Source organism: Capsicum annuum, chromosome 2 (genome assembly GCF_002878395.1).
Source record: "Capsicum annuum cultivar UCD-10X-F1 chromosome 2, UCD10Xv1.1, whole genome shotgun sequence".
Taxonomy (NCBI): Eukaryota; Viridiplantae; Streptophyta; class Magnoliopsida; order Solanales; family Solanaceae; genus Capsicum; species Capsicum annuum.
In genome coordinates this window covers 131,743,581-131,759,260 of record NC_061112.1, presented here as the reverse complement: position 1 = coordinate 131,759,260, position 15,680 = coordinate 131,743,581, and the positions used below count along the sequence as shown (strand labels likewise).

At 30.1% G+C, this 15,680-nt stretch overlaps 1 protein-coding gene and 1 long non-coding RNA gene across 5 annotated transcripts; both read left to right on the top strand.

Annotated features, from left to right (window-relative positions):
- Nucleotides 1-560: 560 nt before the first annotated feature.
- LOC107859489 (equilibrative nucleotide transporter 3) lies at nt 561-3,498 on the top strand. Of its 4 annotated transcripts, none has more exons than XM_016704529.2 (10): nt 561-847; nt 1,053-1,145; nt 1,239-1,343; nt 1,515-1,670; nt 1,775-1,918; nt 2,006-2,111; nt 2,221-2,393; nt 2,477-2,625; nt 2,772-3,030; nt 3,137-3,498. In XM_016704529.2, the coding sequence occupies exons 2-10, from the start codon at nt 1,098-1,100 to the stop codon at nt 3,245-3,247; spliced, it is 1,251 nt and encodes a 416-aa protein (XP_016560015.1). In that variant the 5' UTR covers nt 561-847; nt 1,053-1,097; the 3' UTR covers nt 3,248-3,498. The 4 variants fall into 4 exon arrangements, with proteins under 4 accessions (XP_016560015.1, XP_047262972.1, XP_047262973.1 ...); XM_047407016.1 differs by having other exon boundaries at nt 621-847; nt 1,058-1,145; XM_047407017.1 differs by lacking the exon at nt 561-847 and adding an exon at nt 887-979.
- Nucleotides 3,499-5,730: 2,232 nt separating this feature from the next.
- On the top strand, nt 5,731-8,226 carry LOC124896024. Its single transcript, XR_007052383.1, has 3 exons — nt 5,731-5,853; nt 7,440-7,681; nt 7,884-8,226. It is a non-coding gene; the product is annotated as an uncharacterized LOC124896024 (long non-coding RNA).
- Nucleotides 8,227-15,680: the final 7,454 nt, after the last annotated feature.

Below are 15,680 nucleotides of genomic sequence, written 5' to 3'. Positions count from 1 at the left end.
TACTAATTTATTCTTTACAAAACTTTTTTGAAAATTTAAAAAGTTGTTTATTGTTTTTTAGAGAAAAATAATTATATGGAAAAAAATTAATCAAGTCTCTTTTAATTTTATATGTTAACAAGTAATTACAGACAATTATTTCAAATAACAAGTTATCTTTGAGCATAATTAAGTGTTTTTCCATTAGTGAAGTGTTGATATATATTCTTCATTTATTATCATAATTAAGTGTTTTTCCATAAGTGGAGTGTTGAAATATATTCTTCATTAATTTATCATTAACCTGGACAGAAAGAATCCTATGTAGTAGTAATTAGTGTGTATATCTATCTATCTATATATATTGCATGGATATTTCCTTTTAATATGTAAATTGTACATGTCTATCGCAATGCAAACTAAACTCCCCTGCCAACAAGCCGCTTTTTAAGGATTCTATACATATTACCCATTCAACTGTTGACTAAATTTCTACCCCTAATTGTTCATCTGGTTAGTAAAGGGTCAATTCCCATACCATATAATTTCCTCTCCGATTTCACTTTGACGTCACCACAGCATAGCATAAAAGGCGGATTTAGAATTTTAAGCTTTTGATTTTCATATATTAATAAACGTACATATACTTTTTAACATGTTTTTAAATATAATTATTATATTTACATTAACGGGTGGCGGTTTCCGGAAACCACACCTACCATTGTAGATCGGCCCCAGCGGCCCTAGAGATTCCAATAAATTCATGTATATATAGATTCAAATATAGTTTAAGAGAATCTTCCATTCACATCCTTTTACACTTTTGCAGTCAACAGACACACCATACCTTTTCTTGTCACTTGATAAGGTACCTTTAATTTCACACTATTGGTTATCATTTCAATGTATGTCTATATATATGAATCCTTTTTAATACAGCCAATTAAATTCATATAAGGTTTTGTTATTATAACTAGCCTGTTATTGCCTGTTTTACAAGGTATTCTTTATTCAAGAGGTAGATCAAGATTGATATATGATGTTTTACTAGTTTAGTTTGTGGCTTTGTGCAGTGCAGATTTTGGTGTTTGAATTTTTATTTCCACAAACAAGCAGCCATGACTACTGCTGTTTCAAGTAAAAGTCCTAGTCCTACAAGGGTTGAGGTTTGTTTCTGATTTTGTTAGTTTATTCTGTTATGACAAATTGAAGGAGTCATTTGTTGTGGCTGAAATTATGATGTATGTGAAAATTTTCAGGGGAAATTTATGGGTACTCTTGTTTGTTGGATTCTTGGACTTGGTTCACTTGTTTCTTGGAATAGTTTATTGAGCATAGGGGATTACTACTATGCATTGTTTCCTGTAAGCCTCCCTTGCAATGGAAAATATCGACAACTTCTAATGTTTTTCTATTTTCAATTTTGTTTCATATAATATTAGATTGAGATAAGTTTAGTAGATCTAAGTATGCTTGACGCGTAGTTGTGTATGGATTATCTGCTGACTAGTTTTATTTTGGTATGAAAATTGAAGAATTATCATCCTTCAAGGGTACTCACCCTAGTGTATCAACCATTTGCACTTGGAACAATGGCAATTCTTGCATATAATGAGGCAAGAGTTGATACAAGAAAGCGCAACTTAGCTGGATATATTCTCTTTACCTTAAGTACTGCCGCGCTGATAGTGGTATGTTCTGCTTATGCCAATTTTTGGTGTTTTTATGTTTGTCATATTTTGGTCTTTGTTTCATTCACCCTTTCAAATTTTTTTGTGTTTTCACTTCTTTCCAGTTGGATTTGGCAACTTCTGGTAGGGGTGGAGTTGGAAATTACATTGGTATATGTGCCATAGTAGGTTTATTTGGAATTGCAGATGCTCATGTTCAAGGTGGAATGGTTGGAGATTTAGCCTTCATGTGCCCCGAGTTCATGCAAGTGTGTGGCTGTAACTTTTTTAATTTTGTTCTACTTCAGTTTCTACATGAAATCCTGAATTGCATTGACTGATAATGAATTACACAGTCGTTTTTTGCTGGTCTTGCTGCATCTGGTGCACTTACCTCTGGTTTAAGGCTAATCACAAAAGCAGCTTTTGAGAAGAGTAACCACGGTCTACGCAAAGGAGTTAGTATGTCATTCTGATCTCATTTTACTTCCATTGTAATGCAGTTAGTATTATTTTAACACACTATCTCGAGTATCCCTTGGTCAGAAACTTATAATTGTTTATTTTGCAGTGTTGTTCCTTGCCATCTCCGCGTTCTTTGAATTCCTATGTGTCCTTCTATATACCTTCATATTTCCTAAGCTACCAATTGTGAAGCACTACCGCACAAAGGCAGCTGCAGAAGGATCAAAAACTGTTGCAGCAGACTTAGCTGCTGCAGGCATCACAAAGCCGATCGAACAAGTAGGCAACTTTTTATCCTTAACTAGAAACTTTTAAAGTGATTTTCCTGTTCATAAATTTGATATGTTTTTTTAACTGAACAGGCTGAACAATTCGAACGTTTGAGCACCAAACAATTGCTTATCAAGAATATTGACTATGAATTGGACTTGTACTTTATTTATGTCCTCACTCTATCAATTTTCCCTGGATTCTTGTATGAAAACACCGGTAAACACCAACTGGGATCATGGTAAGTGTGCATACCATGATTTCTTTGTGTTCCCAACCAACGTAGATAAGACCAGCTACCATGCTGGAAACCTAAGTTTCTCTAACTACATATTATTGTGAAAAACATTTCTCCTATGGATCACTGATAAAATCTTTTAATTTCAGGTACGCTCTAGTGCTTATAGCAATGTACAATGTTTGGGATCTGATAGGAAGATACGTTCCACTCATCAAGATAATCGAGTTGAAATCACGAAAGGGCCTCATGATCGCGATCATATCTCGTTTCTTGCTGATCCCTTGCTTTTACTACACTGCAAAATATGGCGATCAAGGCTATATGATATTCCTCGTATCCTTCTTGGGACTCACAAATGGTTATCTTACTGTTTGTGTCATGACAGCAGCTCCTCAAGGATACAAGGTTGGTAAAGTTTTAATTTTAGAATCTATACAGATTGTCATTTTATAATCGTTACGAGTACTTATCATCTATCATATTTTAACAATTGAATTTTTTTTTTTTTTAGGGACCTGAGCAAAATGCATTGGGTAACTTGCTAGTGTTATTCTTACTAGCTGGAATATTTACTGGTGTTGCTCTAGGTTGGTTGTGGATTATTGGTAATGGAAAATTCTGAGTAGTAGTCAAGATTGGTATGTGACTGGATAATTAGGTGACATTGCATTTTAGCTGGGATGAACATGTACAGTTCTCGATTCAAATCTGCATTTTGTGTTGATGTTTTTTTTTTCTTTTGCTTTCTTCATATCAACTTCCAGCTTCTGGGAAATTAGTGGAGAATTGCATATGTGATTCTTTTTCTTTCTGGACATCTAAGAATGTTATATAAATTGTACAGTTAAATGGTTATCTCGTTCAAGTGATGTACATTCAGTATTTCCTTTGCCTTTTTTGGTTCACCCAAGCATGTGAATACGACTAAAGTTGTCACTCAGATGGTAGACTTGGCATGGCCATTCTGTCTGTCTTTAGCACTTAGTACTATACGGTGTTGTTATGGTAAAATCACTTTTAAATTTTTTGTACCAATAAAGTCATCCAATTTAATCTAAATTTTTAAGAATTTAAGCCGAAAATAGACTTTTCAGTTCCTAAAAGATGATGTGGCATGCTATTTCACACACTAACTCTCAAATTTCTACAAAGACGGACCAACTTGTGAATTTTTGAAAAAGAAGATGAAGATTTGAGGAGAAATTAAATGTTTGAGATAGGTTTAAGGTAATCCTTTAAACATGCCATCAACATTTTGTTAAACTAATCCTGTTTATTAGACTTAAAGGGAATAATGGGAAAGGAAAACGATACTCAACATAGACTCAAGAAACTACAACACCATAAATTGTACCTAATACTCTAATTAGAAAAAAAAATAAAAAAAAATTATTTGTTTCACTAATATATCTTGTTATCTATACCAGCAACTATATATGTATCACTCAATTCCAAATAGAAAGTTCAAACTCTCAAGAACGCACTTTTGATCTGTTTCGTGCAACACCTCATGATAATTTTAAAATTATTGTATAAGCAGATAAGTGGACTCTTAAATAGAAAAAACTTTTTAACAAAATGAAATTTATTTCAGCTAATACTAAAAAAATTGATTCAAAGATAAATGAGTGTAATCTTCTTTCCATGGAACATTAATTGTCCTTTTTTAAACCAAAATTGTCAACTATAAAAAGACAACTCTAGCACAGTGATTGAGTGATCGAAGAAAAAATTATTCCATTTTAAGTCACCGAAGTATTCACGAATATCATATATGTTGACCTTTTTCTTCTTTTTTTAATGGAGTGACTTGAATTTCTAGAAAATTTAAACTCTCATGAATCCAAATTTAATTTAGATTTAATAAACTGTATTTTTTTTAGATATAATAATCTAGATTATAATCTAGATTCTATTTTTTTTTATTTTAAATTTGTTGCTTCAAAACTCCCCTATAAGTCGTTGGAGGAAACAAATAATCTCTACATGACCTTTTTCAAAAATGTTGAAATGGGAATCCTCCACACGATAATGGTGTTGTTGTTGTTGATGATGATGATGGTCATGATTAACAACATCACTAAGTGACACAAAAAGATGACTAATCGGATAAGAAGGTCACTCTCAATGATGTGTCACCCCTAATCGAAAACAGTCGTCTATGTCATCGATGAATTTTCTTGTACTTAAAATGAGACCAATAATTAAATTTTGCTTCTTTTTTCATTTTTTTTTAAATCATGACTAACTTATATATAGGCCATTTTACGATCTTTATTTTATGTTTTATCATACATTTTTGCATGTCTTTCTTCATGTTAAATTTCATTTTATGAGTTTGAGTTTATTGTTATTTCTTTCATGGGTAAGTTTTTGTAGATTCACTTGAATCTTTATCTTTTTTTAAAAAAATAAAATCCTTATGCATGAATTCATAGACACGAAAACACACACATATATTAGTTTAACACATATGATTGTGTTCGGATCAATTTGGAAATTCACTATTGTCTATTTAAAAGTTGATATAATTGAATTTGTTACGAGGTCAATAACACGTGAATCAATTTAATTGATCAATTTATTGTTAGCAAATAACATATTGTTAGATAAGCTTAGTGAAAATGAGAATACACAAAAATACCTAAATGAAATAGTAATGCTAAAATTGTGTTTGATTTCAGTTAGCATTGTAGATAACTTTGTGCAACCAATTTCGTAATCAAAGCTATAAATATATGTGTTATTGGTAGCTACAGCTTAATCAATAAATGAAAATTTGAAGCACAAAAAAAGACTATCATTTTCAAATAATCAATTCTTTACAAGTAAATGAAATCACTATTTATAGATACGATGAATATACTTCATTCTAGTATATAAAAGAATTGTATTATATATCAGGAAGACCAAGGATAACAAAAATTACAAAAAAAAATAAACTTTCAAATGTGAATCACGTTAATTGTTTAAGAAAATATAACGACAAGGGTAAATATGACCAAAAAGTTATAATAGAGGATAAATATAAGTAAGTTTTCAGAGTAAAGGAGCAAATATGAATATCAAAAATTCTCAAGGGACTTTGTTAACTCTACCCCAAACATAAGGGACAATTTTATCATTTTCTAGAAAATTGCTTAACATAAATAACTTCGCTCAAAAGGAGACCCGAGCTTGAGCTCGGGTTTCTCACTCACCTCTGTGCTCGAGTTACTTGCAGAATTGGTATGTCATTTTTATTAGGGGTGTTCATCGTTCGATTCGTTAGATTTTATTTGTTATTGGTTTAGTTTATCGATTTTTGATTTTTAAATATGTAAAATCAATAACCAACTAATAAAATATTTTCTTATCAGTTTCGGTTTATTAATTTTTGATCGTTAACGATTCGGTTTTCGGTTTAACCAATAAGAAAATACTTATAAAATAGAAATAGTAATAACTAACATAAAAAAATAAATCTTAATTACTGCCAAAATCCTATGCAATGCATTTTAGTTTACAAGAATCTTCAAATTTGAACTGAATGTTAGTTAGAAAAAAAATTAAATCCTAATTGTTGGAAGTTATAAATGCTTCAAGCTTTTCAATATGATAATAGCTGAACTTTATATTGTGCATCACTAAATTATGAATAAGTAGTGTAAACAATATATATACATACACATATCTCTCTCTATACATAGATAGATAGATAAATAGATAAAGAGATTTATATATATAACATAAATAGGAATAAAATAATAATATAGTGTATCCTTATTGGTTTAATTGATAACCCAATAAGCTAAAATCGAAACCGAATCGTTTACCCAATAAAATTTTTTATAAAACCAATAAAAAATCGTTAACCCAATACCAATAATCCAATAACATTTTTATCAGTTATGGATCGGTTCAGTTTTTGTACACTCCTAATTGTTTCTATATACTTTTTCTTCAAACTAAGTGATTATCTGCATTTTTATTTTATAACCTATAAGGCAATTTTAGTGCAACTTATGGAAGGATCTTATGGGAAAATTGTTCAATTTTATATTTGATGAGAGAAAAAATTGGAGGTAGGATGGTTTCCAGTTCATATTTTCCTTCCGTTTTGTCATATATTTTATAGCTGAAACTTGAAAATTGATAATTTGAGTTTTTGAAGTTGTGATTTTTGGAATTTGAAGTTGTGAAGTGAAACGTTGAAAATTTTTGAAGTTTTGTGAGTAGAAGTGATTTTTCTCCCCCAAAATGGTTAAAATACTTGTAGATCAGGCTCTCAAATGTGATTAAATTTCATGGCCAAATAGATATTTGAAGATAAACAAAGATGTGCCCTAGCCTTTGTGGACAGAGTTATTCGGTGCTTGTTATTGGGTGGAAGGTGGTAGGTGTTCCGTGGAATTAATCGAGGTGTGCGAAAGTTGGCCGGGTACCATGATTAGAAAAAAAAAAGTAGAAACATGCAATTTTTTTTAATTTTTTTTTTTTTTTGATAATGAGAAAGATGCAATTGAAGAGAAACTTTTAAAATATGTCCAATTTAAGTATAGTAACTGTAAACATAAAATATATGAACAAAGTATTAGAAAATACTTAAGTGAAATAGTTATATTTAGTGTTGCCTTCTTCAATATAAAGCTCATTGGTGATGACACACACCTCAGAATTAAAGTGTTGCATAAGGTAGGTGAAGTGCTTAGCCTATTTAGCACCCGACTTTAGGGCTTAAGTGTGGCTCAAGAGAGTCTTTTACAACACTGGTTGTATCGGGTTCTTTTATTCACTTTGACACATTTTCTGTGTTCAACTCTTATTTCTTATAGATATGTGGTATTAGTCTTATGGAATTGGAACAAAGGGGTAGCGACAGATGTTGTGGATAACAATGAAGGTTCTGGCATGGACATGGTTTCTTTTATTGCCAGAACTATGACTATTTCTGATGATGCTGAAGATTTTTCTGACTTTGAGAAACATTACCATAAGATGATCTCTTCGTCCTGGGGGATTGGAGGTATCATCATTCCTGTTGTGCTGCTCATGTCATTTTTCAACTATTACTATGGTGAGTACTTTCTTTTTTGTTTCCTATGATTTTTTTAACTTAATGTACAGGAAAAGTTTCTCCCTTTTACTAAATGAATCCAAAGTCTATTGTTTGATTAAAAGAAAATGAATTTGAAGTCTATTTTGATTTATGCTAAAGCATGAACTTGTAGAAATATAAGTCTTTTTGTGCTGACTATTTGTTGAATTTTCAATTACAGAACAGGGTTTCTCGTCTCCTGTCAAGCTATCTTTTGATGTATAAGATGTTCAAGTTCTGGATCAGTTCTAGTCGTGGTGGCAGCAGATCAGCATTTTCATTAGACGTGATGTAAATACTTTTGTCGTGGCAGTGATCTTTTCTTTTGGCTGAAACATGCAAACATTATCATATTTACTGCAGTTGGGTGTTGGGGTTTGACTTAATTATTAGCCTGATTCTCGTCTGTAAATAAAGCTAATGTCAACATGTGGAGAGTGTGTGCTTTTCCCTGCTCCTGTTGTAAGAACCTCCAGCTCACTAAAACCACCTATGCTAATCTGCAGTATCTTTCTTTTGGCTCATTTTCGTCTTTGTATGTTGTATAGCGCCGTATGATAATCTGGTGAAAGTTTCCATGACTAGTTAAACCAATTTGCAATTCTATAGCAAAAGGTTTTATTACTACTCGTTATTGATGGAACTCTTGTCAATTCTACTGTAGTTTCTCATCTCAGGTCATTTATTTGTACATTGCTGGTTTTAACGTTTAACTACTCTTACTCTTTATTTTTCGACTTGGAGTAGGTACTCCCAAAAATCCGAGGATATTTCATCAATTTTAAAGACTTCTGATGTATTTACTCAATTAAAGATTCAGAAGGTAACTGCCAATAAACAATGTAACAAGCTTGAATTTGGCTAGATGTGCATATTTTCTCTTATGTCAACTTGTGTATGTGTATCCAATACAAATCTCCCCTTAATTCGAAAGTACACAGAAAAAACTTAAACGTGAAGGAGCTTTCTTCTTCCTCAATCTTTCATCTTGTGTTGCCCATGAGCTGAGCATTTCTTCTCACCAACAATATCAAATACCCAACTTTCAAAATTGGTCTGCTAAATCAAAATTGTAAGCATGTATTTTTTTTAAAATATTAGACAAGATATGTCGATAATTTGTCCAACATATGATATGTTCGACCTCTTCAGAGATTACAGAAGAGAGGTTAGATCTCCACGCTCAAATCTAACATTATGAATTTAGTTCATAGATCAATGAAGACATCCAAATGATTTGTTAATTTCATCCCTAGATATAATAAAAAGTTCATTGGGGATGGGAGTGTCAGATATTCCCAAAAGTTTGGTAATCGCTAATTAAAGATAGATGCCAAATATTGAAATTTCAGAATTCGTTTCTATATAGTAAATCAAACTTTAGTATCGGCCATAATTTGAGTCAAATCGAGAAAAAAACTGATTGATAGTTTGATTTAAATTGCTTTGGTAATGAAAAAAAAGGACCATAATTGATTTTGTTTAGTTCAAACTAAAAAAAGACAAATCGAATTAAATCACTCGACACTACACATATACAATTTTTAAGAATTATATCCATAAAAATATTTATGTTTGATATGATTTATGAATATTTTAAAAACTTTTTTCATAATTTTTATATTTTAACATATTATTTTAAACTTGAACTTAGAATTTGAATTGTCCAAAAATTTTATAACTCATAAATATTAGCAACTCAAATCAAAATCAAACTCATAAATATTAGCAACTCAAATCAAAATCAAATTAATACTAAGCTAACAAAAAAAATTTAATCTCAAACACAATAAAGTACAAGGTCAAGATTCTAAGTGATATTCCAAGTCCCTCGTGTATATATATCACATAAAAAAAGTAGTGCAATTTTCTAGGCCCGCTATACACAGGATTCCGGGAAGAATTCGACCACAAGTATCTATTGTACGGAGCATTACCTTACACTTCTGCAAGAGGTTATTTTCAAGACTTGAATCTGTTACCTCCTGATCACATGGTAGCAACTTGATCAGCTACTCTAAGGCTCCCTTTTATACTAAAGCTCCCGTTATATATATATATATATATATATATATTCCATTAAAGTATATACTAAAAATAATAAAGTGAAAATTCAACCATCCATAAAGGGGTTGAAATTTGAGAAACAAGAAGGTCCATTTGATTTGGATTTGAAAAGAATCACACGAAGTATTCCTAAGACGTTAAAATTCTTCTTTGTTAGTCTAGTATAGGCGGGTTTATGCCTATGGTAATTTTAACTTATTTTTACCTGGTAATCAGTGAGGAAGAATTTCACCAACTAGTTTAAGGTGTCGTTTGGTAGAGTGTATTGAAAAATATGATGCATATATTAGTTAATGTGTATTACTAGTACCTTATTTAATACGTCTTTTTGTTTCTGTATAACTAATGCATTAGTTATACACTCTATGGTGTGTTTAAGTATATATTAGTAATACACTCCATTTCCAATGTATTAATAATACAAAGACTTTTAACACATGCATTAACTTATTAAATGACCTTAATACCCTTTAATTTACCTCTCAAAATATTTCACAATCTTTTTTCCGCCATTTTAATTTTCAATAATGAATCTTCTCAAAACATTTCACAATTTCTTTTCCCACCATTTTAATTTACAACAATAAATAGTTGATTTAAATAACCGCAACATATTTTTGCTTTGCTTCGAGGGTCTTTTAAAAGTTTTAAAATTTTTTTGAGACTATTCCTTAATTTTACATCTTGCATTTTATTTTTGTTTCGACTATGTTAATCCGTCGACGCAACATTTCATGAACAAAGACGAAGGTCTTGCAATTAATCCTAAATCGCTATATACTAGTTCAACAATACTAATAATATTTGAGATAACAAAAGAACTTTGTTGTAAAAAAAGTATACAAAGTTAAAGAAGAGTATTTTTATAAACAAACACTTCTTTTATAGAAATTATGTAAGATATATTATTTTTTATATATCAACCCAAATAATATATAAAAAATAAAAGTACATGCATAACTAATAGATGCATTACTAGCAGAGGCATTACTAATCCACTATATTCTGCGTTATTTTTATACACTCTACCAAACGATCCCTAAGTGTGTTTCTCCGTCTTATCCAAATAAACTCATACTTTCTTTTCTTCGTTACTTTTAATTAGTCCTTGCTGACTTAACATTTTTGTAAAAAATATTTATTAGATACTTATTTTACTAAATTAATTTTATTAAATATGTTTTGAAATATAAATGATTATTATACACTTTATATTTGATTTTATAAATTAGATAAGTAAATTGAAACAATTATTTTTACTATGAGTACTAATTTTAGACGGTGATGTAGTGTGATAAAATCACTTTTAAACTTTCCATGTCAATAAAGTCATCCAACCTAATCTAACTTTTTAAGAATTTTAGCCGAAAATAATTTTTTTAGTGCCTAAAAGATGATGTGGCATGTCACTTCACACACTCACTTTCGAATTTCTACAAATGCAGATCAACTAATGAATTTTTGCAAAAAGAAAATAATTAAAATTTGAGGAGAAAATGTTTGATATAGGTTTAAGGTAATCCTTTAAACATACCATCAACATTTTTGTTAAACTAATTCTGGTTATTAGACTTAATGGGAATAGAGGGGGGATGATACTTTACCATAGACGCAAGAAACTAGGGGCTTTGGGCCACTGGTGATAAAAGAAATTTAAAATGAGGTGTAGGTGACATAAGTCTTAATAATTGAGTAGATGTGACAGTACTTAATTATGGATTAAGAAAGTTTGAGAAATTTTAAAATAATCCACAAGTTTTTAAATTTACACTTTGATTCAAATATTAGTTAATATAAAGGGAAACAAAGGGAAAAAAGCGCCTTTTTCTCTCTCCTCATCCGTTGTTATTTTCTCTCTCTTCGCGATATTTGTTGTTCATTGTTACTGCTGCTTTGTTCATCATCTTCTGGTTCATTATCTTTATCTTAGACTTCATTATCATCTTCATATTCTTCTTGTTGACCGTTGTTGTTGTTGTTGTTACCCCAACTGCTGCTCTTTGACCAAATTCTTATGTCAAATTTTGTTTCGTAAATCACTTTCAACTTTGACATTTACTTGAGAGGAGACTTTGGTAAGTCAAATTATGCTTTTTAGTTGAATTTGTCATCTGGGTAACTGCTAATATGTTGTTTTTTCAACAATAGCTAGCACGCGAACATGAATGCAACATAAGATCAATCTGTTTAAACAGATCCATTATCTACGACACCAGATAAATGTTCTATTGTAACAGTAGACTCATGTTAGATTCATGTTTATGGTTCTAGGTGCCCGTAATATGAATCGAATAGATGGGTATTCTGTTGCACCAGATTAGTAATATGTTTCAACAGATAAATAATCTTTTCACCAGATTACTAATTTGTTTCGAGCAACAAATTACAGCTCCTGTCACAAACGCAAACCCAACAGATAACTCATATGTTCTTGCAATTGATACTGGAATCAAATTATTCCTTAATTGTAGACATGCCATTCGTTAAGAAATAGAAACAGACAACACATAAATTAAATAAGAAATAAAAAATCAAGTGCATCAAACATAAATTTTTATAAAACAAAAAAAAAATACATAGATAAAAGAAAAAAACTTAATTATTATTATCATCATTGTCATAATTATTATTTGTATGGATAGCCGGCCAATCTTCAACCGGCAGCAGCAACGCCCTCTTCAGTCTGCGGATCTCCCGCAGCATCCTTACTTTGACGGCGACCAACTCCCAATGCAGGTCATGGACCTCCTTCTGCAGTTCCCGCATGTCGTCTCGTAAAATAGCGGCATCCCACATAGGATCATCCATATCTAGGAAACGCATAAGTTGACAAAACAAATGTAAAAACAAAAGTAAAGAAAAGAAAAAATTCGAATGTAATGTAATATACAATGAATATTTACACAAAAATCAAGAAAAAAACTTACCAGAGAAGGGAAAAAGCTATCAAGTCTTTGAAGAGAAAGTAGTTGAAGGTGTAACAAGAGTAAGGAATAAATAGTTTGTAGTAGAACGAACTATTGAGTAAGGAGAGACCTATTTATGGAGGATTGAACTTGAATGAGTTAGGCAAAAAATCGCAACTGTTCACCTCCATTTATTAATGACATTCTTGATTACTGTAAAAAGTTATGACTTAATTAAATTAAGCAATGTTGTGATAAGTCATGACTTTTCAGCTTTATTATTATTAAAATAATTAGTCCTTTCCAGAAATCGTTTTTACACTGAGTTGGACAACATATTATATATATGTTGCATCAGATAACTCATCTGTGACAACAGATCTATAATCCGTTGCAACAAATAGATAACCTGTTGCATCAGATAATATATCTGTTGTAACATATAATCTACATATTTTTTTTTTAAAAAATTTATCTTCATGACATCCAAATTTTCTGATTTTTTAATTATATTAATTAATAAAGTAAATTTGAAGGCGACACTGTTCACCTCAATTTATTAATGACATTCTTGATTACTGTAAAAAGTTATGACTTAATTAAATTAAGCAATATTGTGATAAGTCATGACTTTTCAGCTTTATTATTATTAAAATAATTAGTTCTTTCCAGGAACTATTTTTTATACTGAGTTGGACAACAGATTATATAGCTGTTGCATCAGATAAATTATTTGTTACAACAAATATATCATCCGTTGCAACAAATAGAAACCTGTTGCCTCAGATAATAAATCTGTTGCAACATATATTATATATATATATTTTAAAAAAAATTATCTTCGTAACACCTAAATTTTCTGAATTTTTAATTATATAAATTAATAAAGCAGATTTAAAGGCACAACTGTTCACCTCCAATTATTAATGACATTCTTGATTACTGTAAAAAGTTATGACTTAATTAAATTAAGCAATATTGTGATAAGTCATGACTTTTCAACTTTATTATTATTAAAATAATTAGTTCTTTTTAGAAACCATTTTTTTTACACTGAGTTGGACAATAGATTATATATCTGTTGCATTAGATAACTCATCTGTTACAACAGATATATAATTCGTTGCAACAAATAGATAACATGTTGCATCAGATAATATATCTGTTGCAACGTATAATCTATATATCTTTTTTTTTAAAAAATTATCTTCATAACATCCAAATTTTTTGACTTTTTAATTATATAAATTAATAAAGCAGATTTAAAGGCACAACTGTTTACCTCCGTTTATTAATGACATTCTTGATTACTGTAAAAAGTTATGACTTAATTAAATTAAACAATATTGTGATAAGTCATGACTTTTCAACTTTATTATTATTAAAATAATTTATTTTTTACACTGAGTTGGACTACAGATTATATATCTGTTGCATCAGATAAATCATCTGTTACGACAGATATATCATCCGTTGCAATAAATAGATAACCTGTTGCATCAGATAATATATCTGTTGCAACATATAAGATATATATATATATATATACTTAAAAAAAAATTATCTTCATGACATCCAATTTTTTTTACTTTTTAATTATATAAATTAATAAAGAATATTTAAAAACAAGAATATTTTTGGTGAGTTTTTTCCGGTTTAAATTGTGTTTATCATTTATTTCCTTATTCTTTTCTATGAAAAGAAATGACTTAATTAAATCAAGCTAGTGAGTTTTATTATTATGACAAGTCATGACTTTTCAGCTTATGAAATTTAAATAACCTTTTTCTCAATTTAAAAATCGAATACTCCTGGTTTTCAATAACCATTTCTTTAGTAAGCAGTTTTTTTAATTGAGTTATGGCAACAGATTGTATATCTGTTGCATCAGATAACCCATCTGTTTCAACAGATATACCATCTGTTGTTATAAATCGACCATCTGTTTAAGGAGCTTTTTTGTTTTCTTCTAACTGATTCATCAGTCACAACAGATGAGGAATTTGATGCATCAGCAGTGTTTTTTATTTTTGTTTGTTGTTGAATGTGTTTAGACAAAAGTCACAGTCACGACTATTCATTCACTTTTTTCTTAATAATCATATCATCATATAACTTAATTAAATTAATCCAGTGTTGTGACTTTTTAAAATTAAATAATCTTTCTTTTACGATAATAATATCATTTAGTTTCTTATTATTTATTAACGAACCGTTTTTAGGAGAATTTCTCATCATATGACTTTTCACCACCATCTGTTGCCACAAATACTCAGTCCCTACCTCCAACCATTGATATGCTGAGAATAGAGAATAAATAGAATGATAATTAAATATTGAATAAGAATTAAAAATTAAAAGTCGACCAAACCATACCAAACATATACATAGATTTTTTTCAATCCCTTATAGGTAGATCGAATATAAAAAAGGAAAATACATACCCTAAAAGAAAGAAAAAACATAACCTAATTATTGTTACTACTACTATTATTATTATTACTATTATTATTGTCAACCTGACAATTTTCATCTGGCAACAGCTGGGCCCTCCTCAGCCTTGCTCCGAAGTCGGCCAAATCCCTCTGAAGTTCATTAAACTGCCTTTGAAGTTCCTGCAAGAACTCAATATGAATCTTCTTGTACGAATCTGGATCAACCATATTAGTATTGTAAGTGTAGTAGAATGAACGAGCGAGAGTGAGTGAGAGGAGGCCGGAGGGACTTATTTATAAAATGATTGAATTGGAAGTGGGGACTTGACTTAGTCAAACAAAAAGCCACAACTGTTCATATCCCTTAATTAAATAAAACTGGTAACTTTTCGAATATGTAAATTAAAAAAAATGGATCTAAATAAATACAACATTTTATCTTTTTATTGTATTTCGAAAAGAGACAGATTGGTAATCTGTTGCAAAATATATTCCACATGTCAGATAACTTACAATATATGGACAATCTTTTGCAACAGATGGATATATCAGTTTGCTTTTCCATCAGCT

What these genes read in the sequence shown, in the direction of transcription:
- LOC107859489 (XM_016704529.2), top strand. Translation starts at nt 1,098, where the DNA reads ATGACTACTGCTGTTTCAAGTAAAAGTCCTAGTCCTACAAGGGTTGAG. An exon ending in ACTACTATGCATTGTTTCCT is followed by an intron (nt 1,344 to 1,514) that starts GTAAGCCTCCCT and finishes TGAAAATTGAAG; the next exon opens with AATTATCATCCTTCAAGGGT. An exon ending in CGGTCTACGCAAAGGAGTTA is followed by an intron (nt 2,112 to 2,220) that starts GTATGTCATTCT and finishes TTTATTTTGCAG; the next exon opens with TGTTGTTCCTTGCCATCTCC.